Here is a 27,537-nt window from a genome sequence, read left to right as displayed (position 1 = left end):
AGGCTTACCATAGTACGGATGTTTATAATTTTATCGAATTAAAAGATTTGTAAGGTATAGTTGATATTTTATAAGAATGTATATAACGTATACGTAAACTAAGTAGAGTAATAAGTACCCATGAAATTTACTACCTCCCTCGGTAACTAGAACATCAATGCTAGTTTCTCCTGTCAAGAGGAAACTAGTTTGGGGGCGCCTGGGTGGCGCAGTCGGTTAAGCGTCCGACTTCATCCAGGTCACGATCTCGCGGTCCGTGGGTTCGAGCCCCGCGTCGGGCTCTGGGCTGATGGCTCAGAGCCTGGAGCCTGTTTCCGATTCTGTGTCTCCCTCTCTCTCTGTCCCTCCCCCGTTCATGCTCTGTCTCTCTCTGTCCCAAAAATAAATAAAAACGTTGAAAAAAAAATTAAAAAAAAAAAAAAAGAGGAAACTAGTTTGAAATTTTTAAGTGTATTTTCTCTCTACTTTATGTGTCTTTTGCCACTGCTTCACTCATTTTAATTTTAAGATTAAAGCATTGTCATTTTAAAATCTGATAAAACTAAGGCCAAAGAAATAAATGAATAGCATTTGGAGAGTGTTGTTCTTTCACTCCTAGCACCTCGGGAAGTTCAGAGCGAGGTGGCCATGCTCATACTGTGCTGTGTTGGGACAGGAGTTGGGCATTGGTTGCTCTGGTTTATATAGGACATTTGGGAATCGAGGGACTTGGAGCCATCAGGGAGAGTGTGCTCCGGCCAGAATCAGCCAAGTTGGTGCCAGCTCTCTGGTGGATATCTCTTCAGACTAGTTCTCTCTGGAGCTGCACCTGCCCAGTGGCAAACTCTGAAATGAGCTGGTTTCTCTCCAGGGGGGTTGGCTGAGTTTGCAGTTTTGGGGCCTCCAATTTGAACGTTATGTATATTGGAAGTTTTAGAACTTTTTGGCTAAGAATTCAGTGCTTCAACAAAAGATCAAAACCACGACTTGGCATTTAATTAAAAAATAAACTTTGTGGTTTGTCTTCTTTTTCTTGGCACTAGAAATCGGTAGGATACAGAGTTTATCATTAAAACAGGAATTCTGATTAAAATCATCATAAATTATGGAATTCTAAAGACTTATTTGAAAGGATTAGGGACATTTTCTGCCGACTCTTCCACATTACTTTCAGATGAAAGAATCATTATTCAAAAAATCTTCTGGATCTGAGATTTCCAGATGGGACCCTTGGCGAAAGAGAGACAAGAGAAAGAGATCTTAAAATAAGAGTCATTTGGAAGAGAAAAGTTCTGCTTAAAAAACAAAACTTGAAAACCACTACTTTTCTCATTTTGAACTCACTGTTCTAAGAGAAAAACATGTTTCTGAGTTTTAAATTTGCAGTTGTATAGGTTGTGGTTAGGTAGAAATTTGGTCGCTGAAAAAAGGTAGCAATGTACCCAAAGTTTGTGTGGATAGCAGGTGTTTATATGTATATGTATGGGGTGTGTGTGTGTGTGTGTGTGTGTGTGTGTGTGTGTGTGAGTAAATAGCTAGAGGGAGATTTTTTTGCTGCTTTACGTAATCTCTGTTACATTTACAAAAAGAAAATATTTATTAATGCAATTTTATTATTTTGAACACCTTTATAATTCTTTTTTTATGTTGATTAGGGCCACTGTAATGATTTACTGATTTTTCAAACACAGCCCTATTCACTACTCAGGTAAGTATTTTAATTATATATACATATTTATAACGCTATTAATATAGGATAATTTCTTTCGTCTTCCTTTTTGGGAAGCATTATAATTTTTCAGGTAGATTAGGATTTGAACTTAATAAAATATTTACATCTTCCGAAAAGTATAGTCAAATTTGTAATAGTGAACCATACACCAATGTGATTTTTAAAAATTAAAATATGCAATATAATCATTTTTATTTTGTGCATAAAATTGCATTTAGTTCATATAGAAGTATTAAACACACTGTATTTCCTTGATTTAAGTCTGAAGTTTTTCATATTTTAACTCTTAGGAAATCAGTGTGTCTAATAATAGACACACATACATATATATGCATTTACTTAAGTAGAATTTCTTTTTTAACACCAAATCTGTTATTAAGTTGATGGTGTGACGTGGTGTCTTAATTCACACACGCTTGCTTGCTTATTTATTTATTTATTTATTTAAATTTATTTTGAGAGAGAAAGAGAGTATGTGAGCTGTGGGAGGGGCAGAGAGAGAGGGAGAGAGAGAGAGAGAATCCACACTCAGAGCAGAGCCTGACTCGAGGTTTGAACCCGTGAATTGTGGTATCATGACCTGAGCCAAAATCAAGGGTTGATCCTTAACTGACTGACCCACCCAGGCACCCCTCGAATATTCTTGCTTTAAATTTTTTTTTTAATGTTTGTATTTATTTTTGAGACAGAGAGAGACAGAACATGAGCAGGGTTGGGGCAGACACAGAATCCAAAGCAGGCTCCAGGCTCTGAGCTGTCAGCACAGAGCCTGACGCGGGGCTTGAACTCACAGACTGTGAGATCATGACCTGAGCTGAAGTCGGATGCTCAACCGACTGAGCCACCCAGGCGCCCCTATTCTTGCTTTAAAAGGAGTATATAAGAGGGATAGTTGGAAGATTGGGGAAGAAGCCCCTGTCTCTGTCTGAGAGTCAGGAGGAAGGTTCTGAGCGAAGTAGAAGTGGCCCAGTGAACAAGTGTGGTGTTTTATGCAGGAGGAATAACACGGGTGAAGGCACATGAGAGAGACATATGTGTTGTATGTCAAGGAGTAGGCTGTAACTTCTAGACGTTCTACAACTTGGACCACTTCAAAACCATTGGACCAGCTCAAACTGGACCATCCTAATATCTTTCATAACTGCTCCTTCTCTTATTTCAGTGGTTCCTTCTGTTACTGCACATTAGAATCTCATAGGGAACCTCAAAAAGTATTGGTGTCTGTGTTCCATGCCCACATGTTATGATTTAATTGATCTGGGGTGTGGCCTGAACTTAGGAATTGTTGAAAGACCCCAGGATAATTCTAATGTGCAGGCAGAGTTTGGAAGTTGCTGATGTAATGATTATACTGCCTTGTATTGTTACTTACCTTTTACTGTGAACAGAACTACTTTCCCAAAGTAGATTGCAAGTTCCTTATATACAAGGATCAAAAAATACAGTATTGGAGTGCCTACCATGGGCAGGCACTGTGCTATAAAATGAAAAGTCATGATCTTTCCCTTGAATTGCTAATAATACAAAAGGTAGGGTTTCAACAACTATAAAAGAAAAATAATGTTGCTTTAAGAGTAACATATACGAAGTTAATGAGACTCGTGGAAGAGAAGGCCCTCTGTCCACGTGGTTAAGGTGGTGAAGGTTAGGGGAGTCTTTGTGTAAGAGGGAGGGTTCGAGACAATTTGCTATGAACAAGCAGTGCATGGGGGTTGGTACAAGATATGCGAGTGCAGTATGTTCTGGAAACTGAATTCCTGAATATTCCTGAGACAAACATATGAGGTAGGGAGTTGGACAAGAAATCAGCAACCATATATCATCCAGAGCCTTGTGTTTCATGAAGATAAGTTTACATTATCTAGTAGATCAAGAAGCATTGACTAATTTGGAGCAGAGGAATGAGATGTTAATATTACAAATTAGATGTTATACATACAAAAATAGATGTTAATTGACTATGTCATCTGTAAGGTTTCCTATCAACAGTAGGCTATTAGCAATTAAATTTGGGGAGAGTCAAAAGTTATATGTGGACTTTCTACTGCATGGGACCTTGCTACCCCAACCCTCTCACTGTTGAAACTATATTTATTTATACGCTGAGGAGAAGAACCAGCTGTTGGAAACACAAGAAAATGGGGCGCCTGGGTGGCTCAGTAGGTTTAACCTCTGACTCTTGACTTTGGCTCAAGTCATGATCTCAGAGTTGGTGAGTTCAAGCCCCGTACTGAGATCTGCGCTCACAGCACTGAGCCTGCTTGGGATTCCTACTCCCCCCTCTCTGCTCCTCCCTAGCTTGCTGTCTATCTCTCTCAAAATAAATAAAAATAAACTTAGAAAAAAAAAAACACAAGAAAATGAAGGAAAAATTGGTGCAGCGGGGTCTCGAGGAGGTGGGTTTTAGTGAAAAGGTAATTGAATTAGTCGTTGAGTAGAGCAAAAATACTTTTTAAATAATGAAGAAAGTAGGGATGTAGAGGCAGATGAATTTGTTGGCTGGGGGGCAAAGCACTGAGAAAGCGTAGTTGGTAGCAAGGTAAGAAAGAGGAGAGGTGAGGACATGGACTTAGGAGTGGAGAAGATTTGAAATCACTGCTGCAGTGGCTTTGAGAAGATACCGACTGGGGCTGTATAACACAGCACTGCAGAACACTCAGGGGGCTCAGCTGAGACCTCGGAGAATTGAAGGGATGGGCTCTGTCTGCAGAAGCTGGTTTTCTCCAGCCGCACTGAGCAGGTGGCTGCTGCAGAAAGGAGCTGGCTGACTGAATTCTCCCATGGTTGGAGTTTAGCCAGGGTGATGTAACAGAGGGACAGCAGAGACGGGGATGAAAGTTTCTGGCAAGAGAATGAAGTGCAGATGGGCCGGGCTGGGAAGGAAAGGAAGCTGAGAACAGAGGGGACTTACTGTCTAGAGAACTGGGAAGAGCGAAGGGAGTGCGCATGGGAAAAGGATGTAAGGCTTCTGGTCCCTCCTAGAGGAGAATCTGGAAGTGGAAGGTTTTAGAGGCAGAACTGTCCTGAGTGAGGTTATAAAGACTGAAAAGAGTTTTCCACACAAAGTTCTCAACAACAGGGGCGGGGGGTTGGGGGTGGGGTGGGGGGGGAGGGTGCACCACCTGCAGGTGAAATGACAGCAGCCTGGAGCGACAACAAATACTCGAGTAGCTCCTGGACTGTGTTAACGGAGACACAGGAGAAGCGGCACTCTTTTCTCAAGAAGACTGCAGGCTACGCACTTTTCTTAGATTTCAGTTAAAGCAAGGGCAGGAAGTCAGAGGAAGCGGAGGTGTTTGCGGACACAGCTGGTGTTCTAAAAAGCACAGAGTTTGGAAGGAAAGATAAACAATGATGGGGAAGGTGGACCAGCATAGAAATGAGAGAAAGGCACAGCACAGACTGGATGGGCTTGTGTTTGGGGCTGGGACTGAGTGTGACTATCAGTCAGGCTTCTTGGTGTCACCCTTTGCCCCTAGCACAGTGCTTCTGCGAATGCGCACACACCCTTTCACACCCTTTTCATGCTGGGCTCATTTTGATGCATCAGAACTTGAATTAAAAACAAAAACCAAAAAACCCGTTGACTATAGCAGGAACTTAGTGGTATTCTTGCGTTGAGGTGTATTCACCACAACCAGTGGCCCACAGTGTAGCCAGAGCAATCTTTTTGTTTTAAATTATTTAATAATAAAGGATTCCTTTTATTTTAAATTATTTTAAATTCTACTTAAATTTTAAATTTAAGTCAGAAGGCGTTTGGCACCTACTGTGTTGAGGCAGTGGAAACAAATAGGAATTTGCCGCAGAGGCTCCTCATCTCAAGATACTTGTCTGATCTAATGTATTTGTGGGATCATGCTCATCGTACATTTGGATACCTATATAGGTTTAAGATGAAATACCACTGGTGCTTATTCTGATAAAAAAATAAGATGTATTTACCAAGAAAACTCACACAGTATGAAAGGTGTATGGTAAAAAAAAAAAAATCACCTTTGAGCCATCGTCCACAATGATCTTTGTTAAGAGTTTGCTGTTTATCCTTCCACACTTTAAAATGAAAACTGTTGTGGTTTTAACCATGCGAAGAGGCCACTGGAACCTTGAGAGCAGTATACATATGCATGTGTATGCTCACGTGTGCATGTGTGTCTAAAGGGTCAAAGTATGCATCCTGTTTATAATCTGCTTTTGAGACTCGTACTGTGGGTATCTGTCATGTAAACATATAATCATTCAGTGATTTATAGACCTATATTTATGTTCGTAATGGCTGTCCAGTGTTCTGTTTCATAGAAGTACAATTTCTTTACTAGTGTATTGGTATTTATTTAGGATATCTCAATTGGGGGCTATTATTAGAAATTTTGTGTTGTCATATTCCTGTATATGCTTTTGGAAAACGTGCATGTCTCCTCAGGAGAAACTCCTAGAAGGGCTGTTGGTGGATCAAGGCACGTGCACATTTTACACTGTGATGATCACGCAGTGGCTCCCACTGCCTTAGGCAAACCGCACATTCCTTACTGTGGTGTTCAGGGCTCCACCTGTCTCTCTACCTCATTTCCCGCCATGTCCCGCTCTCGCCATTCTCTAGCTATATTTGAACCACTCAGTTCCAGTTTCTGGAATAAATCTTATATCTCATTTCTAGGGCTTTGCAGGTGTGTGTCCTCTATCATGAATAATTTGTTGAGACTCTCAAGGTCTCGGCTTGGACATCCCATCTGGAAGGTTTCCCTGGCTTGCTGTGGTTGTCTTCGCTATTCTCCCTGTCTCGTTCCCCTAGAACCCTGTACCTGTCAAGGCCATTTCATGTTATCCCAGTCTCAACATTGTTTATCCTCACTAAATCGTAATCTGCCTGAAAGCCGAAATAGGGTTTTTCTCAGTATTGGATTTCCTGCTCCTAAATAAGCTCCTAAATAGTGCACATGAATAAATATTTGTTGAATCAGTGAATGAATAGCAATGACAGAGTCCATCTCCTCATCTGACTTGTCTCTTCTCCCTGGTGGAAGGGACACAGGAGCTATTGTGTTAACATAGCCGCAGAGTTAAACTTATATCAAGTGTAAGATTTGTGTCATTCACCTGCACATCTCCCATGTCTGTGTACAGCGTTTTCACTCTCCTTGCTTAGAGTTTTCACAGAGAGAAAAGTCTTCCTGAAAGTATGGAAGATATAAATATCTAAATCCTTGTAAAAATGACAACTGAGGTTAAGTACAGCAGAATCAAGTGAATTTATTTTTAAAATTTTTAACAAAGATTTGCTTCCCTGTTTGATTTAAAGCTTATCAGTTGAAATAGATGCTTTTTTGATAGCTCATCAAGTTTCTTTCGGTTTTAAAATGCAACACCTTCTTCAAAGTAACTTAAGATAAAAAGGGAGTTGGAATCCTTCCAAATAGGAAGGATTCTACAAGGTAGTGGAATCAGAGGGGAAAAATGACCACCCAGACTCCCAGGACGGGAGAACCTCAGGTGGGCTCTCATTGGCTCTTTCTGCATTGCTGTTCCATTCCTCTCTTCAGACCTGCTCTCTCAGGGTCGGTGTCAGTCACTAAGTCACATGTGCCAGTGAAGTGAGTTACAGTGGTGGGGGGGGGGGGGGGACCAGGTCACTTGGCGTAAAAATGGATGTTAGATGCTTCATCTTGGGGCAATGGAAGAAAAAGACAGTTCTCAGAGAAGAGTAAGTGGTTATTGGACTAGGAGGATAAATGAAAAATGATCTGCTACAGACTAACATGCTTTGAAATTAAATCTGAATCTTTTCTGTTTAAATAACATTATGCATGGTGCATAGTAAGTTGAAATTTCTGTTTCCATGGGCTTTTGGTCAGATTGGCCTTGAGGCTATAAAAATATACAATTATTGTGGTGCTCTGGGAAGAACATGTATCCTATCATGTTCCAAACAATACAGAGGAAATATGTTATCATGTAACAATTTTATAATAATTTTTTTAAGAATACTTACCTATAAATATTTTATAAGTTCAGATTCAAAAACTAATAATTCTTTAATATTTTATTTACAGGTCATGCCTAGACTGCATTGGTAAAAATGCTATAGTTTTAGAAAGTCAGATATCTTTATTACCTCCTAAACTTCTGCAACAAGTGCTCAAAAAAATAACATTCTGGACTGCAGCTAATCACCGAGAAGAACAAAGAATCCAAAAAGAAGAAACTGAAAATAAGTATCAGTGGATCAGTAGCAATTAAGTTGTCATATACTCTCTATATTTAATATGTGTACACATTTTAATCAGACTGTATATTTACACCCCCCCCCCCCCAAAATTGGAGGATTTAGAAGATAAAATTTGAAACAAAAATGCTATGTCCTGGTGATTATAGGCCATGGAATATATGGGAATAAGATGTTAATGGAAGATTATATTTTATATTTGTAAACTAATTTCCTAATTAGCTGCAGGAAGAAATATACTTTCTGAAAGTACGTACAATTGTAAGAGATTTTAACTCACTGTGTACTCTTTACTGAAAAGTTTATATGAATTTGAGGAGAATGAGAAATTAGCCCAAAGACTTAAGAAATCCCCCAACATAATAATAGATAAAAATACTATACATCAACTTTCAGAAAGAATGGATTTTCTCAAGCCACTTAAACATTATCTAAAGTTTCTCATTAAGTAACCCAGTAATTTAAAAACTTCTCCTTCAATAACTGATGCAGCTGGGCAAAATGATAAAATAGGCAAGCGCTGATATGGATTAAATAGTGGACTCCTACCCTTTAGCCCTTACCTAGTAAAGTCTTATTGAGCTTCATTGTAACTTGTCCCCACCTTTATTTGAATAGCAGAATAAATGCCTTCAGTTGTCTTTCATTACCCCTAAGTTACTAGCTAATCCAACTTTATAAAGACCATGTTTTAAAGTGTCTAAAGTGGAGATTAACTTATCATACAGACTTTGAAATATGGGGAAACAGTAGATATATTAGCTTTTGAGACCCATCAAAATATATTTTTGCCCTGGAAGAATGCTTCTAAAGTAGTTTCTGCAAGTAATGAAATGGGATGGTAACTTAGTAATTTGCCTTTATAGAAACCCTGCTATTTGGCCCATAGGGAAATATGTTGTCTTCCTATTTATTTTCAGTATTACCTGCCTATACAGAAATAGCATCCTATATTTATATTCCTTTAGCCAGTACTTTTGCCATAATTAAGAAGTTACTCATATTATCACAGTTATACGCTTTCATTGAATTACTAATAACAATGAATTATTAAGAAGCTCAGTATATAAAATTATTCTCCTTAACACCACCATTCAAGTTATCTCTAAAATTTAAAACACTAGAGAGAATATATTTCTATATTGATATATATATGTAATTTATAATGATAATTATAGTAGTTTGTAGTATCATTAAATTTTAGATATATTTTATATATATGTACCATATTTTGGATGTGTAAAGGCTTCTATTTATGTATTGAAATACTTTGTGCTTACATTTTATTTATTATACAAACTCTATAGATATACTATTTTCCTAGTTTTGTTAGTGTAAACCAGTCATTAGAGTTGATTGTGCAAACAAGATTTCAGTATAAGTTTTCTTTTTCTTTTCTTTTTCTTTTTTTTTACTATTTTTAGGCTGAAAACATATTTAGAAAAAGGATCTCACAGGCAATATACATCCTAGAAGTAATTATTACCATGAACTTCTGTTATCAGCATTTTTTAAGGGGAAAAAATATGAACACCTATTGGATAGGGATACATGACATTGAGTTGAATGGACATCTTTTAAAGTGTAGATTATGGGAATTTAAATTCTAGATTAGGCAGACACCTCTCTAGCCTCTTAGAAAAACACTTCTGGTTTTAAATGGTTTACTTGGAATGTTAAAAGTTGGATTCGCCCCCTCGAAACACACTGGCGTTTAGGCTTCAAGAGAAATCTGTTGCCTGTGGCACACAAAACCGGTGCTGCTCTTTTTTGACTTAATATACTGTGCTGCTTCAATAGTAGGAGTGGCAGGAAATTCTGATCCTTACCTGCAGGTTCCACAAGTTGACTTCAGCCAGGTTTTGCTTCTCTTCTGTTAGGAGCTGTAGAAATTCTGGGAGCCTGCAAAGCTCGTTTCAAAACCTCAAAGCCAAGCATTATTAATCCTTCACTTCTCACTAGCTGATGGTTTCCTATCAACTCTTGTGCTGCTGACCTCCATGGTGTAGAGGAGCCAAAGACACTGACAGCCTCAGAACTTTCTCTCGGAACTCCCCTTGTGGGCTCTCTGTTCGGAAAACAATTCTGCAGGGGTTGATAGTTTTTTTCAGGTGGTTCACAAAATAGGTTTCCAATCTCGTCCTCAAGGAAAAAGGATTTCTGGCCATCTTTATTTTGTCTTTCAGGATATTTTTCCAGTTGTCAGGAAGGATTCTTTTGAGTATTAATCATCTTTAGTGTGATACAGTAAATAGCCCATCTAAGTTAGTGTACATTTTTTTTTCCAAACAGTGTCTTTGCACACATACCCTTAAAAAACGATTAGCCTTTGGATAAAAGCTTAAAAGTATTCTTTAGAACTTTTTACTTTCAGTCCAGGATGAAGTGGTGCTTTCACTAATACCTTACTTATATCGTACGTGTATGTGAGAGAGAAATAATATAAAGTCACGAATTTTCGGGGTAGTATGTACTGTCTGACGAAAAAATTTTGACTTCAGAAAATTTCAAAAGAAAAGAAGCAATTTTAAGAAACATAATGCTCCCTGTCCACCTTGTGTATGTGTGTGTGTATGTGTGTGCGCGCACATGCATATGCGCACAGCTGTTTTTTCATTGTATTAATGTGATTCTACTGGAATTTCTGGTTTGATGAGGTTACCATCCAGTCCAGCATGTGGGTACAGCAAGATCATTCTTTATCACCCTGTTACAGACTGAATGTGTTTCCCCCAAATTCATATATTGAAACCCTGCTCCTCAATCAATGTAGTAGTATTTGGAGGTGGAGTCTTTGGAGGTAATTAGGTTTAGATGAGGTCATGAGGGTGATGACCCCATGATGGGACTGTTGTCCTTATAAGGGGCAGAAACCAGAGCTCACTCTTCTCCTGCCATGTCAGGATGCAAGCCCATGAAAAGGGCTCCCACCTAGGGTCGAATCCGCCAGCACCTTGATCTTGGACTTCCCAGCCTCTAGAACTGTGAGAAATAAATGTCTGTTGTTCACACCATCTGGTTTGTGGTATTTTGTTGTATCAGCCAAGCTAAGATGCACCTGCGGTCCAAAACTTACATTAGGGTTCATTCACTCTTGGTGGTATACATCCTACAGGTTTAGACAGAAGTAAAACAACATGTATCTACCATTATAGTAGCATATAAAATAGTTTCACTGCCCTAAAAATTCTCTGTGCTCTGCCCATTCATTTCTCCCTCCCCACTAACCCCTGCAACCACTGATCTTTTTGCTTTCTCCATAGTTTTGCCTTTTCCATATGTTATATAGTTAGAATCCCATAGTATGTAGCCTTTTCAGGTTGGTGTATTTCCGTAGTAACAAGCATTTAAATGTCCTCTGTATGCTTTCATGCTTGAAAAGATCGCTCATGTCTTTGCACCACTGAATAATAATATTCCATTGTTTGGATTGAACCAGAGAAATTTTTTAGGATCTTCTGCATAGACAATCATGTCATCTATGAACAAAGTTTTGTTTCTTCCTTCTTAACATTTTATTTCCTTTCCTTACTGCATTGGTGATGACCTCCAGTACGATGTTGAAAAGTAGTTGTGAGAGGGGACATCCCTGCCTCATTCTTGATCTTAGTGGGAAAGCTTTGAGTTTCTCATAGCACTAAGTATGATGTGAACTGTAGGTTTTTGTAGATGTTCTTTATTAAGTTGAAGTTTCTTAGTTTGCTGAGTTTTTATCCTGAATAGGTGTTAAATTTTTCTGCTTCTACTGATATGTTCATTTGATTTTTCTTTAGCCTGTTGATGGTGGATTCCATTAGTTGATTTTTGAGTGTTGAACCAGCCTTGAATACTGGGGCTAAGTCTCACTTGGTCATGGTGTATCTCTCTTGGTCATGGTGTATAATACTTTATTTTTTTGGATTTGATTTACTAATATTTTGGTGAGGATTTTTGCATCTGTGTTCATGAACAATATTGGTCTGTCATTTTCTTTTCTTGTGATGTCTTTGTCTGGTTTTGGTATTAGGATAATGCTGGCCTCAGAATGAGTGAGGAAGTATTCTTTGCTCTATCTTATGAAAGAGATTATGGAATATTGATATTTCTTTAAATGTTTGTTAGAATTTACCAGTGAACCCATCTGAGCCTGTTGTTTTCTGTTTGGGTAGGTTATTATTGATTCAACTTCTTTAAAATTTTTTAGAACATTTTTATTCATTTTTTGAGAGACAAACAGCATGAGCAGGGAGGGCCAGAGAGAGAGAAGGAGACACAGAATCTGAAGCAGGCTCCAGGCTCTGAGCTGTCAGCACAGATACCTCCCGAACCCATGCAAGATCATGACCTGAGCCAAAGTCGGCCGCTTAACAGACTGAGCCACCCAGGCACTGCTGGTTTTATTTCTTTAATAGATATAGGCTTATTCAGAATGTCTGCTTTTTTCTTACGTGAGTTTTGGCAGATTGTGTCTTTCAAGGAATTGGTCCATTTCATCCGGGTTATCAAATATATGAGCAGAGTTGTTCATAAGATCTCTATTATTCCTTTAATGTTCATGGGATCTGTAGTGTTGTCCCCTGTTTCACTTCTGATATTTGTAACTTACGTCTTCTCTGTTTTTTCCTTACAGAGCCTGGCTTAGAGGCTTACTGATGTTATTGATCTTTTCAAAGAACCAGCTTTTAGTTTTCTCTATTTCTTGTTTTCAATTTCATTGATACAGCTTAAAAATTTTTTTTTCTTCCATTTGGGTTTAACTTGCTCTTCTTTTTCTGGTTTCCTAACATGAAAACTAGGAGGGTTGATGTTACATCTTTATTCTTGTCAAATATGTATACGCATTCAATGCTATCAGTGTCCCCCTAAGCACTGCTTTCAGAAATTCTGATAAATTGTAAACATAGTGGCAGTGACTAGGGAAGGACTTTTAGGCTATGAAAATCTGAGTGAGGAAAGCCTGTGTTAATTGTTCAAAGTATCCCTTCCAAGCAGTGGTAGCAGCGTGAAGATGGGGAAGAGACAGGATAATAAAGCACACTCCTCTCACCAAACACATCCAAGTAAAGTGGCACCATTACATTAAGGATTTAAGATGCATTCAGGTACAACCCTATTTTACAGGTGACTAAGTTTAGATTGCAGTAATTCTTTTCTTGACCTAATTGAAATGTATCAAAATGTAACAAAGCAGTATCTGTGTGTGTGAACAGAATTTGCCATCCTCCCTTAAGGACTCGGCGATGATGGTTTCTGAAATACTTTTTGAGCACAATTTTCCAGACGGGGCTTGGAAAGTAAGATCTCTGCCGAAGCAGAAGAGCTTAGCGAGCAGAGGTGCCTGGAACCGCTGTGCGGGCACCGCCGGGGTGGCACGAAGTCGGGAGCCCCGCGCGCATCCGCGCGGGAGGGCCAGGTGCCACGCCTCCCGGACACAGGAAAGCGGGGCATTGACTCTCTTTTGAAGCTGAGACCGCTAACTCACTGAGCAATGTCACAATGTCACTACCCCTTTTCAGACTGTGAACCCTTGGAAAACATTCCTCAATCACACAAGGAAGATTTCTCAGTAAAAAAAAAAATTTTTTTTTTTTTTTGCGAGAAGGTGGCTACTATTCTTCCCATCTTTGTAGTGCCCGCAGCGAAAGGAGGCTCAGAGTGTTTGGAGCTCAGTCAACACACCATCTCGGGGCCCAGGCCGGCCGCGGCTGCAGCAGCGGCGGCGGCGGCGGCGGCGGCGGCGGCGGGAGGACCCGGCGCTGGGGGCGCTGAGCGCCCGCCGCGCTTCCGGAGCCCCGTAGGAGGCGTCAGCGGAACGGGCGGTTCTGGCCGCGGCGTAAACAAGGGCCGGCTGCGGCGGACGGCGAGTGGCGAGCTGGAGGCGGGGCGGGCTGGCTGGATTCTAGTCCCGGCCCCAAGCGGACCCCCTTTCCGCCCTGCGCCCGGCGGGGCCCCGCCGCCGCCGCCGCCGCCGCCGCGCCCCCGGCCCGCGTCGCCGCAGCGCAGCCCAGGCAGCGGAGGGGCTGTCCTCGCCGAGGAGGGCTGAGAGGGCGCGGGCGGCCAGCGGGCGGCCTTAACCCCGTCCCTATCTGCTCGCCTGTCGCCGCCGTGCATTTCTGCCTTTTCTTTTGTCTCTTTCCCCCGCGCGGGTGTGGGGATTGTTGGTGAACAAACGTGCAGCCTCAAGATGGCTGATGGCAACGAGGATCTGCGAGCGGACGACTTGCCAGGGCCAGCCTACGAGAGCTATGAGTCCATGGAGCTCGCCTGCCCCGCCGAGCGCAGCGGCCACGTAGCCGTCGGCGACGGGCGCCACATGTTCGTCTGGGGCGGCTACAAGGTCAGTGGGCGGCCGGCCGCGGCGGGCGTCGCTCGGCTGGACCCCAAGTCCGGGTCGGCGGGGGTGGGGGTGGGGGCAGAGCGGCCGCCCGGACCCCCCTCCCCGCGTCGCGACTGTGCCCGTCGGTGCATTTTCTTGCGAGCGGGCTTCTCCTCACCGGTCCCCTAATCCGCACCGACGCTCCTGGGCTGCTGTCACTCCAGCCCTCTGCTTACGGGGCCCGCGGCGGCCCTGGGCGCTGTGGACGTTGGAGCGTTGTTTGGGGGAGGGCACGTTGGGCGGCGCACGACTACGATACGTGTTATGTTTTAAAAGGTGGGGCGCGGGTGGGAGGTAAGAGAGGTGACGTTGTGTGAGGTCACTCTTACCGTTTGTCGGCCCGCTTAGAGCACTTCATTCTCTGCAGCTGGGGTCCTTTGGCCCAAGGATACCGTTGCTCGCTTGGGCAGTAATCGGGGTGTAGGAAAACTCTCTAGAATTCCCGAAGGCCGCAGGGATGGCCTTATTCAACCTTCCCGCCAGTTCGGGAGGCCTAGCTACACCTGTGCAGATGGCCATCACCCTGCTGTTTGAACATTCCAGGGCTGTTATGCTTTCAGCTGAGAAAGAGTTGACAATTTTCAGAGGAAACCCCTATTAAGAAAACTAATGGAGAAGGCGCCAGCAGCAACCAAAAAATCAGTAGCAACAATTGTAACTACCAAGTTCAGCTCTCTGACCCCTGCTCATAAACAATGTTTAGAGCCAGTTGCATTTCTTGTTACCACTGGCTTCTTGTTACCAGGTGTCTCCTGTTTAAACTTTGTTCTCTAGTTCTCCTGCCCTTTTGCTATTAGAGCTTCTCAGTAACGATCCATATCCTAGCACTGGCTCATTTCATTCGCTGGGGTTGCTCTGAGACATTCCTACCAAAAGTTAACTCTTTTTAGTCCCGTTTGGTCTTAACATTGATCTCCCTGCCCCCATTTGCTTGAGATCTGGTCCACTACACCTGTGTGCTTGATGACTGACTTTATGACTCTGGTCATAGGTTTTAGCTTCTTGCACGTTGACCTGGTCATAACTGAACACTTTTGAGATGACTGTCAAAAAAGACAGATGGAGTAAACCACTGTAGCTGTCCTGACTAATTTAGTTTAACCACAAAAGCATTTTTTTAAAATCTTATTTTGCCAGTCCTAATTAATCTGTAATGCTTTCCTCGGCCCCCAGTGAATAGCTGGTTAGAGGACGGTACTTGGTAGGAGGAAGAGGCAGTTATGTAGTGACCCTTATTAAAATGTCAATCCATTGGAGAAAAGTTAACCTGTTAGTCAATCACACTGTGGTCTAAACTACATATTCATAATTCTGTTTGTAAAAATCAGCAGCATTGAAGGAACGGGACTTTTCTTTGGGGAGTGGGGAGAGCAAGGGTTGTCAGGAAGGACGATTTTTTTTTTTTTAATGTTTGTTTTTGAGAGAGATCAAGGTAAGGGCAGAGAAGGGGGGCGGGGGCAGAGGACCCGAAGTGGTCTGTGAAGGGTCTGTGCTGACAGCAGAGAGCCGGATGTGGTACTTGAACCCATGAACTGTGAGATCATGACCTGAGCCGAAGTTGGATGCTTAACAGACTGAGCCACCCAGGCACCTCAGGAACGAAGGTTTCTGATGGTGAGTGTTTGAGGGCCCAGAAGTGTAGGATTTAGGCAGGATGACCAGTGATGACCAGTGAAGTGGAGTGGTTCCAAAACCGGCTGTCCTCAGTATTTTGGCTAGAACTCTGAAAAGCCCTTGGATATTGTTTTTGAGGGCAATAAACCTTAGCTTCCCACACAGTAGTCCCTTTCCCTCTTCAGACCAGGCTGAGCTATTCCGGGTGAGCCTGCTGTCATGCTTCCAGCCTTCTTTTTGTTAAGTGGTGGAATAGAAAGAGAAATGTCTACAAGGCCACGTGCACTAATTCTGTATGGTACTCAAGCTTATTAGACTCTGACACCCATTCTCCATGAACTGTTATTGTTCACCGTATGTTGACATTGTTCAAAAAGTGGGGAGGTTCAAAGGCTAGGAAGGTCAGGCAGTGATTAAAGTTGCCAATTCAGGGAAAGGGGGGTAGAATGCTGATTCCACAGTTACTTGCCAAGTAATCTTGGGCAAATTACTTACCTCTAAAAAACCTGTTTTCTTGTAATCTCAACTACTTTTTAGGGTTGTTATGAAGATTAAAGAAAGTAATCCATTGGGGCACCTGGGTGGTTCAGTCTGTTAAGCGTCCGACTTCAGCTCAGGTCATGATCTCACGGTTCTTGAGTTCGAGCCCCGCATCAGCCTCTGTGCTGACAGTTTGGAGCCTGGAGCCTGCTTCGGATTGTGTCTCCCTCTGCCTCTGCCCCACTTGTGCTCTGGCTCTCTCACTTAAAAATGAACATTAAAAAAATTTTTTTTTTTTTTTTTAAAGAAAGTAATCCGTTGATAATGTTCAGATAGTTCTGGCATATGGTAAACTCATTCTGTTAAGAATTACTATCTGAAGGGAAATGGAGCAGAACAACGAACAGAAAATTTTGCATATTGACTGAATAATTGCACACTGGCAATTGTGCCATCTGTTTCTTGGTAGAGAATGGATGGATGAGAGTAAAAAATGGCTAGAAAACGACACGTGTTAGTGTGAGTCAGGCACTCACACGGTAGAACAGTCTTCAGTGTGCAAACGGTGGCATAGCTTACCTCTCCTGAAGTCATGCAGCTGAAACCTGGTGAATGGTCTGTTCAGCATAAAGTGACATTAGAGATTTCCTAGAGATTTCGTAACTTCCTGCATCATTGCACCTGCTGCATCAAAAACATGAGTTAAGGGTTATCTATATTAAGCACTACTTTGAGTATGTGGCCTGGAGCAAGGAAGACTGTCCATTTGATAGTATTGTATTGTTAAGACCCATTTAACATCTCATAACTCTTATTACTATCTCAAGGTAGATATGAAAAAATATACAGTAGTGCTTCTTTAGAATACCAATTATTTTTTATATTTGCTATTTTTTTTTATTCTTCTTAGAGTAATCAAGTCAGAGGATTGTATGACTTTTATCTGCCTAGAGAAGAACTATGGATCTACAACATGGAGACTGGAAGATGGTAACTGTGGATATTATGAGGGGGACTAAAAAATTCAAGTAAGGTTGCAAATAAAAACTCTGTGAAGCCCATTCTAATAAAACTATTTTATTTGAAGACGCAGAGTTATCTCTGTGTTCTAAAACCAACCTTGTACTAGTTTGGTTCAGCTGCTAAGCTTAGATACATTAGCAACTCTTCAGTAATTAGTTGGTGATTTTATTTTTTAAGTTTATTTATTTTGAGAGAGAGAATCTCAAGCAGGCTCTGTTCTGACACAGGCCTGGAACCTACGAACCATGGGATCATGACCTGAGCCAAAATCAAGAGTCAATATACTTAACCGACTGAGTCACCCAGGCGCCCCTACTTGGTGCTTTTATGACCTTCGAAGAAACTTGTATTCAGAGCTCTATGTAGTATCATTGTAATACTAAAATAAAGAGGTAGATAGAGGCTTCCAATCCTGGAATGAAAATATTATAAAAGTTCCATATGATGTTTTTTCAAGATGTTAGATCTTCTGTTACGTGGAAAATGAGAAAATAATTTCTAGATTGTATCTGCTAGAAATAAAGGTGGTGTTTTATTTTAATGAGCTCTGCCATTAAAGTTTCTATACAAATCTCTTTAAAATAGTGTGTTTTGTTTAAAGAAAGAAGTTAAATTTGCCTTCCATACAACTGGCGATATTCTGAAAAGGATCTTTTGCCAGTCTTGTGACAGTGGTCCTCAAAGAGGCTCTTGGCAGAATCTTAAGAGTTCAACTAAAAATGGGGCGCCTGGATGGCCCTGTCGGTGAAGCATCCCACTTCGGCTCAGGTCACCATCTCACGTTTGTGAGCTTGAGTCCCACTTTGGGCTCTGTGCTGACAGCTCGGAGCCTGAAGCCTGCTTCAGATTCTGTGTCTCCCAGTCTCTCTGCCCCTCCTCCACTTGCCCTCTGTCTCTCAAAAATAAATAAATGTTGAAAAAATTTTCTTAAAAAGTTCAACTAAAACTAAGTCAGGATTATTTCTGTACATAGCAAATCAGTGTTGATCTGAGCTGTTGGCTCATCTGTGTTTTGTTGTGTTTTTTTTTTTTCAAGAGAGAAATTGATAATGGTATTCCTTTAATAGGGGAATTCTACGAATTTTTAAAAAATTGAGCCCCATAAGGAATTTGTAAAACTAAGCCTGCCAAAGTTAAAGCTTAGCATAAAGTGATAGAGTGAGCAGAAGACTTTAACAGTCCTATTAATACTGTGAGTCTTAGGCCTTTTTGATTCAGATTCATTTTTAGATTCAGAAGGATTTAAAGCATGCAAAGCACTCCCAGGAGTGCCTGGCCTAGAGAAAGTATTACCCACGTGCCTGTAGTAGTACATTAGGTTTGAATCAGATTCATTTGAATGGCTAAAAGGTGACTAAATAAAACACACTTGTGGAATTAACCGGTCAGGAGTGGGATGTTTTCCTTTTAGGTACCTGGGTGACTCAAAACCAAAAACAAAATAGCCACTTATGGTTATATCAATAAAGAGCAGGTTAGTTTGAGAAACATAAAATGGTGTGCTCCTGGGCTTCCAGAGCTTCTCACCGTCCCTGTGTGTGGGGTCAGCTGGCGCAGCCTGTGGAATGGGTGAACAAAGAGGAAGGAACTCATTTCTTTGAATTAATTTTAGATGTAGACGAGACCCCCAGACGCTATCTAGCCGGCCAGCCCATTTTATTTTTTCCCTTTATTGTGGGGATAGAAGAAAAACAGGTAACTTTTGCATTTCTTCTCTTTTGGGAAACATTTACATTCAGTCTTTTTGCCCTCAGGAAGAAAATTAACACAGAAGGGGATGTTCCTCCTTCGATGTCAGGAAGCTGTGCGGTGTGTGTGGACAGGGTGCTCTACTTGTTTGGAGGACACCATTCAAGAGGCAATACGAATAAGGTGAGTGTTTCTAAGGATTGTGGTTTAAGAGCTCAACTAAACATGGGGTGCCTGGGTGGCCCTGTTGGTTTTTACTCTTTTTCAGACAACCTCCAATTTCTAAGGTTAGCCCATACTTATTCCTGTCCCAGTTAAAACATGCATGTCCTTGATAACGGTATGAATGTGCATTTTAGTATTTTGTCTACAAGTCCGTATTTCTCTATGCCTTTTGTAAAGTCAACTTTGATAACTTGTTTGCAGTAATTTCCTGAGTGGGTTTTCTTTGTTCTCTTTGCAGCTGTGGTTCTCTTAGAACCCTGGGGTGTTAGATAAATATTAGCAAACCAAATGAAAACAAGATGCAATGATGAGGAGCAGGGTAAAATGAACAGACCACCACTCGGCTATGAGGATAAATTAATACAGAATTTTATATACTAAAATTCCTGTAATATGGTACCATAAGGTACTGTTGTTCAGACTTTGTGTTTTTTCCAAATAGGAAAAAGATTAACAGTTGTTTTCTCAGGCCAGCAAAACACAAATATCAATCAGAAAGATGCATATGATTTAGGGAGTCTCTTAATAAATTTATTTAGCAACGTAGCACCTTATATACTGAGACTTGGTTAGACATTGGAGACACAGAGACGAATGATACAGTTCCCATCTCTAGGTGCTCACATCCTAGAGGGGATACACATAATAAGTAGATGGTTCCAGTAGCATATGATAAGAAGATACATAGAGCCTGGCTCATAAAATAGCTCAGTAAATATTGTTAAATCTGAAAAAGAATCCTTGACATTGTGTTTGGCAGGATGGAGGAAGAGAATAAGTAAAGTCTTTAACCAAGAGGGTTGAATAGAATCATAACTGGGAGAGGTAGCCAAGATGCAAGTATCAGGAGGCGGAAATATAAGCAAATGTTTTGTTCACGGAAATGCTAAGTGGTTTGGTGTGACTGGAGCATATGGCTGACAAAGTTTCAGACTATTCCTAGGAGCTCTAGGGATTTCTTTGAGATGCCTTGGGACCCCTGTGGGAGGAGTATCATGGTGTTAGGCAGGCTTCAGATCACCCCCCTACCCCTCCATCTTAACAGGTGTAGCTCTACTTCAGTTAGGCTTTTGCTTAAGATTTTGTGTGAAGTAAGGGTTCTGTGCCTAAAAGATTTTGTGAGGCACTGCTACAGGCTATAGTGGAGGTGTGTGTGTTTTAGGGCAAGGAAGAGAAAAAGAACCTTAACACCACATGAAGCAGCTTGGGGAAAAAAAGAAGCCGTGGCTTTAGGGGTAGACAGAAATGGCTAGAGTTGGGTATTTTTAAGTCTGATCAAAAGGAAGCTTAGGAGTCTTGGGAGAAATAAAAAGATATACATATAATGGCCAGGTCTCTTCAAGTATCTGGATGTGAAACCTTGGAAAGACCAGTACTTAATCTTTTAAGATTTATCCTTTGCTCCTAGAGTTAAGTAGGCGCTTAAGACATGTTTGTTAAATTGAATTTGAAGGTGAAATTGCTAAGTTGAATTCTTTTGGTGATACCGTCTTCAAACCCATAAATTAGATTAGCATAACTCAAAGTGCCTATGTAAGGCACAATATACTTCTGTTCCTTCATCAAAAAAATGAGGCTGTTAAACTGAGAACGAACTGAGGGCTGATGGGGGGTGGGAGGAAGGGGAGGGTGGGTGATGGGTATTGAGGAGGGCACCTGTTGGGATGAGCACTGGGTGTTGTATGGAAACCAATTTGACAATAAATTTCATATATTTTAAAAAAAAGTGGCTATTAGGGAAAAAAAATGAGCTCAACAGGGTGCTTAGCGACTTAGGTAATTTATATTCTGGCATAAGTTCCTTATGTATATTTGGAACAGTAACAGTCTGTAGTCACAATTGTAGAAGCACTGAATTAGATGACATTCCTATAGTCATAAATCACAACAAAACTAAATGCCAAGGTTGAGTTTCTTTTGCATAACCAAATCTAACTGAAATCATTGCTTCTGACAGTTCTACATGCTGGATTCAAGGTCTACAGACAGAGTACTACAGTGGGAAAGAATTGATTGCCAAGGAATTCCTCCATCATCAAAGGATAAACTTGGTGTCTGGGTATATAAAAACAAGTGAGTTAGCAGCCCCGTAGGTTTGGGTTTTTATGTGCAAAGGGGTTTGCCATTCAAGTATCCATAGCCCATAAACACTGTAACCCTAGAACATAACTTCTAGGGCCCATATGAGGATTATGTGAATTAATACATCAAAGCACTCAACACCTAAGACATAATTAGGCACAGTAGGCATTATTCTATGAATAAGAATTTTCATATAGTCAAGCATGCCTTCTCAGTTCCTAGCATGACAAAAGAAAAACTTCTTGTAACTTCCTAACCTGTGGATGTTAGAATTTTTAGTGTCTTGGTTTTTTATCAAACAGGTTAATATTTTTTGGAGGTTACGGATATTTACCTGAAGATAAAGTATTGGGAACTTTTGAATTTGATGAAACATCTTTTTGGGTAAGTGAAGTTTCATATTTGTATATGGTGTACTTAGTATGTTGAAATAATACATCTTATGTGTGCTAGTCTTGTTCATTTTGCCTTGTTCATAAACCAGACAAGGATATGTAATTTTACAAATATTATTTGAAAAATAACTCAGATTCTTACTCATTTTCTGTAGAATTCAAGTCACCCAAGAGGATGGAATGATCATGTACATATTTTAGACACTGAAACATTTATCTGGAGTCAGCCTATAACTACTGTGAGTTACTGAAGAATAATGAATTATTAAAGTAAGGCTACCTAGAAGAGAAAGGGAATTGGGAGGTGGTGTAAAATTGACAGTTCATTCTTGTTTTTCTGGAGAAAATCCATTGCTTTCATTATTCTCCAAGAAGTCCATACCTCAGAAAAGTTTAATGAATGTGTGGACTAACCTGGCATCTACTATCTAATAGATGTTAAGGGGTATTGCTTATAACTAAATAAATGACCTGGCAGTAGACTGTTAAGTTAATTAGATTTCTTTTTCCTCTGACGCAGGTGTCTTACAATGTGCTACCTTTTTATTTTAAAAAAAAAAACAAGCATTCCATTAACTAGTGCATTCAGTAATATATCTCCAAAATCTAAAATTACAGCTCCCAGGGTTAGTACTGCTGTTGACTAGACATCTGCACTTGAGCTTAAAAGCTCAAGCGTCTTGCATACCCTCATCCCACCTCCAGAGAAGACTGTTTATTTTAAAAAATTGCTTTTGTGACTTTTATAGGGTAAAGCACCTTCACCTCGCGCTGCCCATGCCTGTGCAACTGTTGGAAACAAAGGCTTTGTGTTTGGAGGCAGATATCGAGTAAGTTTGTGAACAGTTTCAATGATTTGCTTATTAGTCATTCAAAATGATAATTACTTAATTATCCTTTTTCAGGATGCTAGAATGAATGATCTTCACTGTCTTAATCTGGATACGTGGGAGTGGAATGAATTGTATGTATCACTTTAGATAATTTCTAAAATTTTTTAATATTTTTATTCTGTTAGCATAAAAATTTAAGCAGGTAAATAACTGAATTTAAATAAACATGATGTCTAGATCCTTAAATAAGGAATTTTATTTTTTGATTTCCTGTTCCACAACATGTGCTCAATGTTTGTTGAAAAGGTCTAAAGTTCACTCTGCCTTCTAAAAACATAGTTAATACCAAGCATGCAGCTATTAATACCAAGAAGCTTTTGGGGCACCTGGGTGACTCAGTCGGTTAAGCATGTGACTTCGGGTCAGGTCATGATCTCATGGTTCATGGGTTCAAGTCCCGTGTCAGGCTTTGTGTTGACGGCTCGGAGTCTGGAGCCTGCTTCCTGGATTCTGTGTTTCCCTCGCTCTCTGCCCCTCCCCGACTTGTACTCTGTCTCTCTCTCTCTCTCAAAAATAAATAAAACATTTAAAAAAAAAATTTAAAAATAAAAAAAAAAAATACCAAGAAGCTTTTTAAATCTAAAGTCTCTTCTGTCAAATATTCTGTATAAATTTTCACAGAAAATTTAAATATTTTTCCATATTAAACAGTAGCTACTTTTAAACACAGATATTGTAACTTAGCTATTATTTTCAGAATTCCACAAGGCATATGCCCAGTTGGCCGATCTTGGCATTCACTAACACCAGTTTCTTCAGATCATCTCTTTCTCTTTGGAGGATTTACCACTGATAAACAGCCACTAAGTAAGTCCTTTAAAAATATAAGAAATCATTATCATTCATATGTAATATATAAATAGAAGAAAATAATTCAGTCTATTTTAGATGTATCAGAAGGCTATAGGGTTGGTTGGACGTTTGCTATTATTTTTGATCCTATAATAAATCTATAATTGTTTTTGTACTATAACATCCATCTATTCTGTCCAGTGCAGCCCTTAAAAGCTCCACCTAAGGGTTGTGACATGCAAAGGGCTTACTTGATTAACTGCAGGGAAAAACCAGGATATTTACTTTCTCTTTCTACTTACAGTTTATTACCTTTCTTGCTAAAGCTGTGCCCTTTAAACATGAATGTCTCATTGACAAAATAACGTATTTCATGGCTCTTCTTTCTTTGCTTCAATCAGGTGATGCTTGGACTTACTGCATCAGTAAAAACGAATGGATACAGTTTAATCATCCCTATACTGAAAAGCCAAGGTATGAAGTATTTAAAAAGTAATTCTTGTACATCTTTATGGACTTCAATTATTCAGTACAAGACTGGGGACACCTGGCTGCCAGTCAGTAGAGCATGTGACTCTTAATCTCAAACAACCCTGAGTCCCACGTTGGGTATAGAGATTACTTAAAACCTTAAAAAAGATGTACAAGACTGGTAATGATTGAGGAAATTGTGGCTGCATTACATCCACTATTCTTATGATAAACACCCTAGCATTCACTAAGATTTAACATCCTACCTTTTTTTTTTTTAATGTTTGAGAGAGAGAGAGAGAGTGCACACGTGTGAGCATGAGTGGGGTAGGGACAGAGAATTCCAAGCAGGCTCTGTGCTGGCAGTGTGCAGATGCAGGACCCAGTCTCAGGAACCGTGAGATTGTGACCTGAGCCCGTATCAACAGTCAGATGCTTAACAGACTGAGCCACCCATGCGCCCCTAACATCAAACCTTTTGAAAGAAAAGAAAACCAATGCTATCCTTGTATTAAATGCTTTCTTTTCTGTCATGGTGCATGAAAAACAGGGCTGGATATTGACTTCTGCTGTTTTTATCATAAAATTGATGTAGTTAAAATTTATAATCAAGGTCTTTACTCCAGTGAATTGAACTGCTTCTAGGTTTGTCACTTAAAAAAAAAAACTGGAGAGAATTTCAAAACCTTGAAGAATGTATATGGGGGGGAAATCCAGAACTTTCTATTAGATTGGTAGGAGCACTGTATAACAAATACTAAATCAAATCACCCAAAAAGAAGAGTTATTTTTGTTAATCTCAAGAAGAATTCTTACAAAAACTGCCAAAGCAAATGATATAGTCACAACTGGTATTCAAAGCATATTTAGGTAGGTCAGCCTGCATTTCCCCACAAGTCTCTAATTTCAGTACACTTATGCCATAAAGGCTTCATCTGGCAGAAAAATTCTCCCATAGAATTACCAGGCCTGAGACTTTGAGTAGGTCAGGCAGATTCACAGCATCCTTCAGATTTTTTCTTTAATGTCAACTGACCCTGCCTATGAAAAGAAGAAGATTGAGAGGGCATGTAGCACACATCTCCCGTAAGATTTTTATTGCTAACAAAGACCTAGAGAACAGATCATTCAGTTCAAACCCGTCATTGCATAAGTTAGGACTGGACCAGATAGATAAAATGGTAACATCCAGATAAAACAGACATTAATAGATTTTTCTAGCTTTTGCTACTTAAGATAATTGCTGCTCATCATTAGGTTTTGGTCTGTACTGAAGATCTCTAGTCTTTATTTCATCATTGTGTTCGTAGTGTAAATTGTCAACTTGGTGTCTGGGTAACTTAAAACTCTTGTTTTAAATTAGATTATGGCACACAGCTTGTGCCAGTGATGAAGGAGAAGTCATTGTTTTTGGTGGATGTGCCAATAACCTCCTTGTCCATCACAGAGCTGTAAGTTGTACTAAGTATACTACCCTGTATTAAAGGACACTTCATCATATTTCTGAAACTTGTGGAGTACTTACTTTTTAATATGTTCTTCATTTTCTATTTTTCAGGCACACAGTAATGAAATACTTATATTTTCAGTTCAACCAAAATCTCTTGTAAGGTAAGTAACTTTTTACTTGGTACTCAGATTATTTTAAATTAGTGCTCTTGAAAAACCAGGCTTACAGATAATTTAAAGGCAATGACAAGTTTCCATTGATAAAACTAGTTCTTTAAACAAAGTGGGCTTTTGTTTTTTTGGTAATTCTTCAAACAGTAAATTTATTTTTCTCTTGTCCACTTTCAGGCTAAGCTTAGAAGCAGTCATTTGCTTTAAAGAAATGTTAGCCAACTCGTGGAACTGCCTTCCAAAACACTTACTTCACAGTGTTAATCAGAGGTTTGGTAGTAACAACACTTCTGGATCTTAAGGCTTCATAGATAATGCCTCTGATCACCTTGCATGGACAGCAATTCTGTAAACATCAGAGAGTGGCATCGTTTGTATAATTATATGCATTGTTGTAGTTTGCAGCTTTTTGGTTTTAATGTGCATGTGAATGGCCTAGAGAACCTATTTTTGTGTCTAAAGTTTACAATAAATGTATTTAACACCAGTAACTGTCTTCTATTAAAACAAAAGAAAATGATACTTGGCTTTTTACCCCGAGGAATGGTTATTATATTTCCTTTTTGGTAACTTCAGGATATATAGCTATAGAAACATACTAATTATTCTTATCACTATCAAAATGGTGATGTTATTTTTTTAAATTTATATATATATATATTTTTTTTTAAATAGCAAGAGTAGTCTGTTGTATTTACAACACTGGCTATATGTATAATTACAAAGTTTTTTTTTTTTTTACATTAATTTCAAATGGAAAAACATTATCAACAGGACTAAGCTGGTAAAAGAAATTTTGGAAGGACCAACAGCTGTTTAGTGCTTTGACCTTAATGCTTTGGTATAGGGGCTGGGGCAAATGGTCATATTGACTGTAGGTAGCCATTGTCTCATCATTTAAAAAGTGACAGCTTTTTAGCTCATAAAAGAATGGAAATGACGTAGGACTTTATTCTCCATTTGTTAGGAGACAGAAGAAGAAAGCTGTGTCAGGAGTCTTTAGTGGTAAGCCTAAAAGTGCACTTATGATATCCTAGGTTAAGATACTCTGTAACATGCTGATAATTACTAGAGGTAGAAAATAAAATGGTACAGAACTGAATGAGATTACAAGGAAGAAGTGAGGATGAAAAGTGAAGCTGTATAAATGAATGGAAATGATCAATACCATTTTTTCTAGGTGTTATTTCTTAGGCTGAATTATGTCTATTTTAAATCTGGTCTAATATATTTTTTGACAAGTACAGGTAACGGCAGAAGGCTTCCAAGACTTAATCCTAAATGTTTAACTGCCCCCAAGCCCCACCACCGCACCAGAACACGAAAAACCACCTGTGATTGGCCTGTAACAGAGCTCTGACACTATACACGGTAGACGACCAAGTCAGCGTCCGAGCAACTGAGCCACTTCACTCCAGTTTCTGTACAACATGAAATGAAAACTTAGTATTAACCTCCCAAATTTTAAGAAAACGTAGGAGAATAACTACAGATGTATACAATTAGCATGTAACTGTCCACAAATATTTTAGGAAATCCTATCCGCGTTTCCTCTCTATAAAACTGGAAAAAAAACAGTAAGTCCTTTTGGCGAATATAGCAAGGCAATGTTTAGTTCATTTTTAAATGCGGAAGTCTTGTTACATGGTGTGTTTTCATCTCTGAACTTCCAAAAGGCTATAAAATTGGCTCTTCTCAAATATTTTAGGGTTTCATTTCAGCTATTTTCTTTTTACATTCAGAAGATTGGGTGCAGACACTTTGACTTTGCCAGGAATATTTCTTGATAAATCCGTGTCCTAAAAAAAGAGAATTGCTGAATATCTTCACATGCTATATGGTAGTCATGTTTCTTTTATGATAATTATGTGCCCTCTGCTGTCAAAAGAAAGGCATTTCCAAAATTTCCAACTGAAATGATCTTATTTTACTCCTTCTAGTAAGACAGCATTTTCTACCAAAAC

General features: G+C 39.8%; 3 protein-coding genes across 7 annotated transcripts in view; 2 read left to right on the top strand and 1 right to left on the bottom strand.

The window, feature by feature from the left end:
* The window catches only part of KLHDC1 (kelch domain containing 1), a 56,336-nt gene extending 45,388 nt beyond the window's left edge, over positions 1-10,948 (top strand). For all 3 annotated transcript variants that reach the window (XM_086709814.1, XM_086709815.1, XM_086709816.1), the window contains exons 12-13: positions 1,635-1,687; positions 7,762-10,948. In XM_086709814.1, coding sequence (XP_086565940.1) covers positions 1,635-1,687; positions 7,762-7,948 — 240 coding nt within the window. In that variant the 3' untranslated portion in view covers positions 7,949-10,948. The remainder of the gene's footprint in view (positions 1-1,634; positions 1,688-7,761) is intronic.
* A 3,005-nt stretch (positions 10,949-13,953) lies between these two features.
* Positions 13,954-26,060, top strand: KLHDC2 (kelch domain containing 2). Its single transcript, XM_025918723.2, has 13 exons — positions 13,954-14,250; positions 17,294-17,373; positions 19,161-19,278; positions 21,278-21,393; positions 21,705-21,786; positions 21,953-22,036; positions 22,547-22,627; positions 22,703-22,761; positions 23,388-23,497; positions 23,884-23,956; positions 25,317-25,404; positions 25,512-25,564; positions 25,751-26,060. Exons 1-13 carry the CDS (start codon positions 14,098-14,100, stop codon positions 25,872-25,874), a joined length of 1,221 nt encoding a protein of 406 aa, XP_025774508.2. The 5' UTR covers positions 13,954-14,097; the 3' UTR covers positions 25,875-26,060.
* Positions 25,025-27,537, bottom strand: part of NEMF (nuclear export mediator factor) — a 54,625-nt gene continuing 52,112 nt past the window's right edge. For all 3 annotated transcript variants that reach the window (XM_086709813.1, XM_086709812.1, XM_025918630.2), the window contains one exon: positions 25,025-27,372. In XM_086709813.1, the coding sequence (XP_086565939.1) occupies positions 27,295-27,372 (78 nt within the window). In that variant the 3' untranslated portion in view covers positions 25,025-27,294. The remainder of the gene's footprint in view (positions 27,373-27,537) is intronic.

The sequence above is a fragment of the Puma concolor genome, chromosome B3 (genome assembly GCF_028749965.1).
Source record: "Puma concolor isolate L17-30 chromosome B3, mPumCon1.1.hap2, whole genome shotgun sequence".
Classification (NCBI taxonomy): domain Eukaryota; kingdom Metazoa; phylum Chordata; class Mammalia; order Carnivora; family Felidae; genus Puma; species Puma concolor.
Note: the sequence above shows the minus strand (reverse complement) of the source record. Positions and strands in the feature narration are given on the sequence as shown.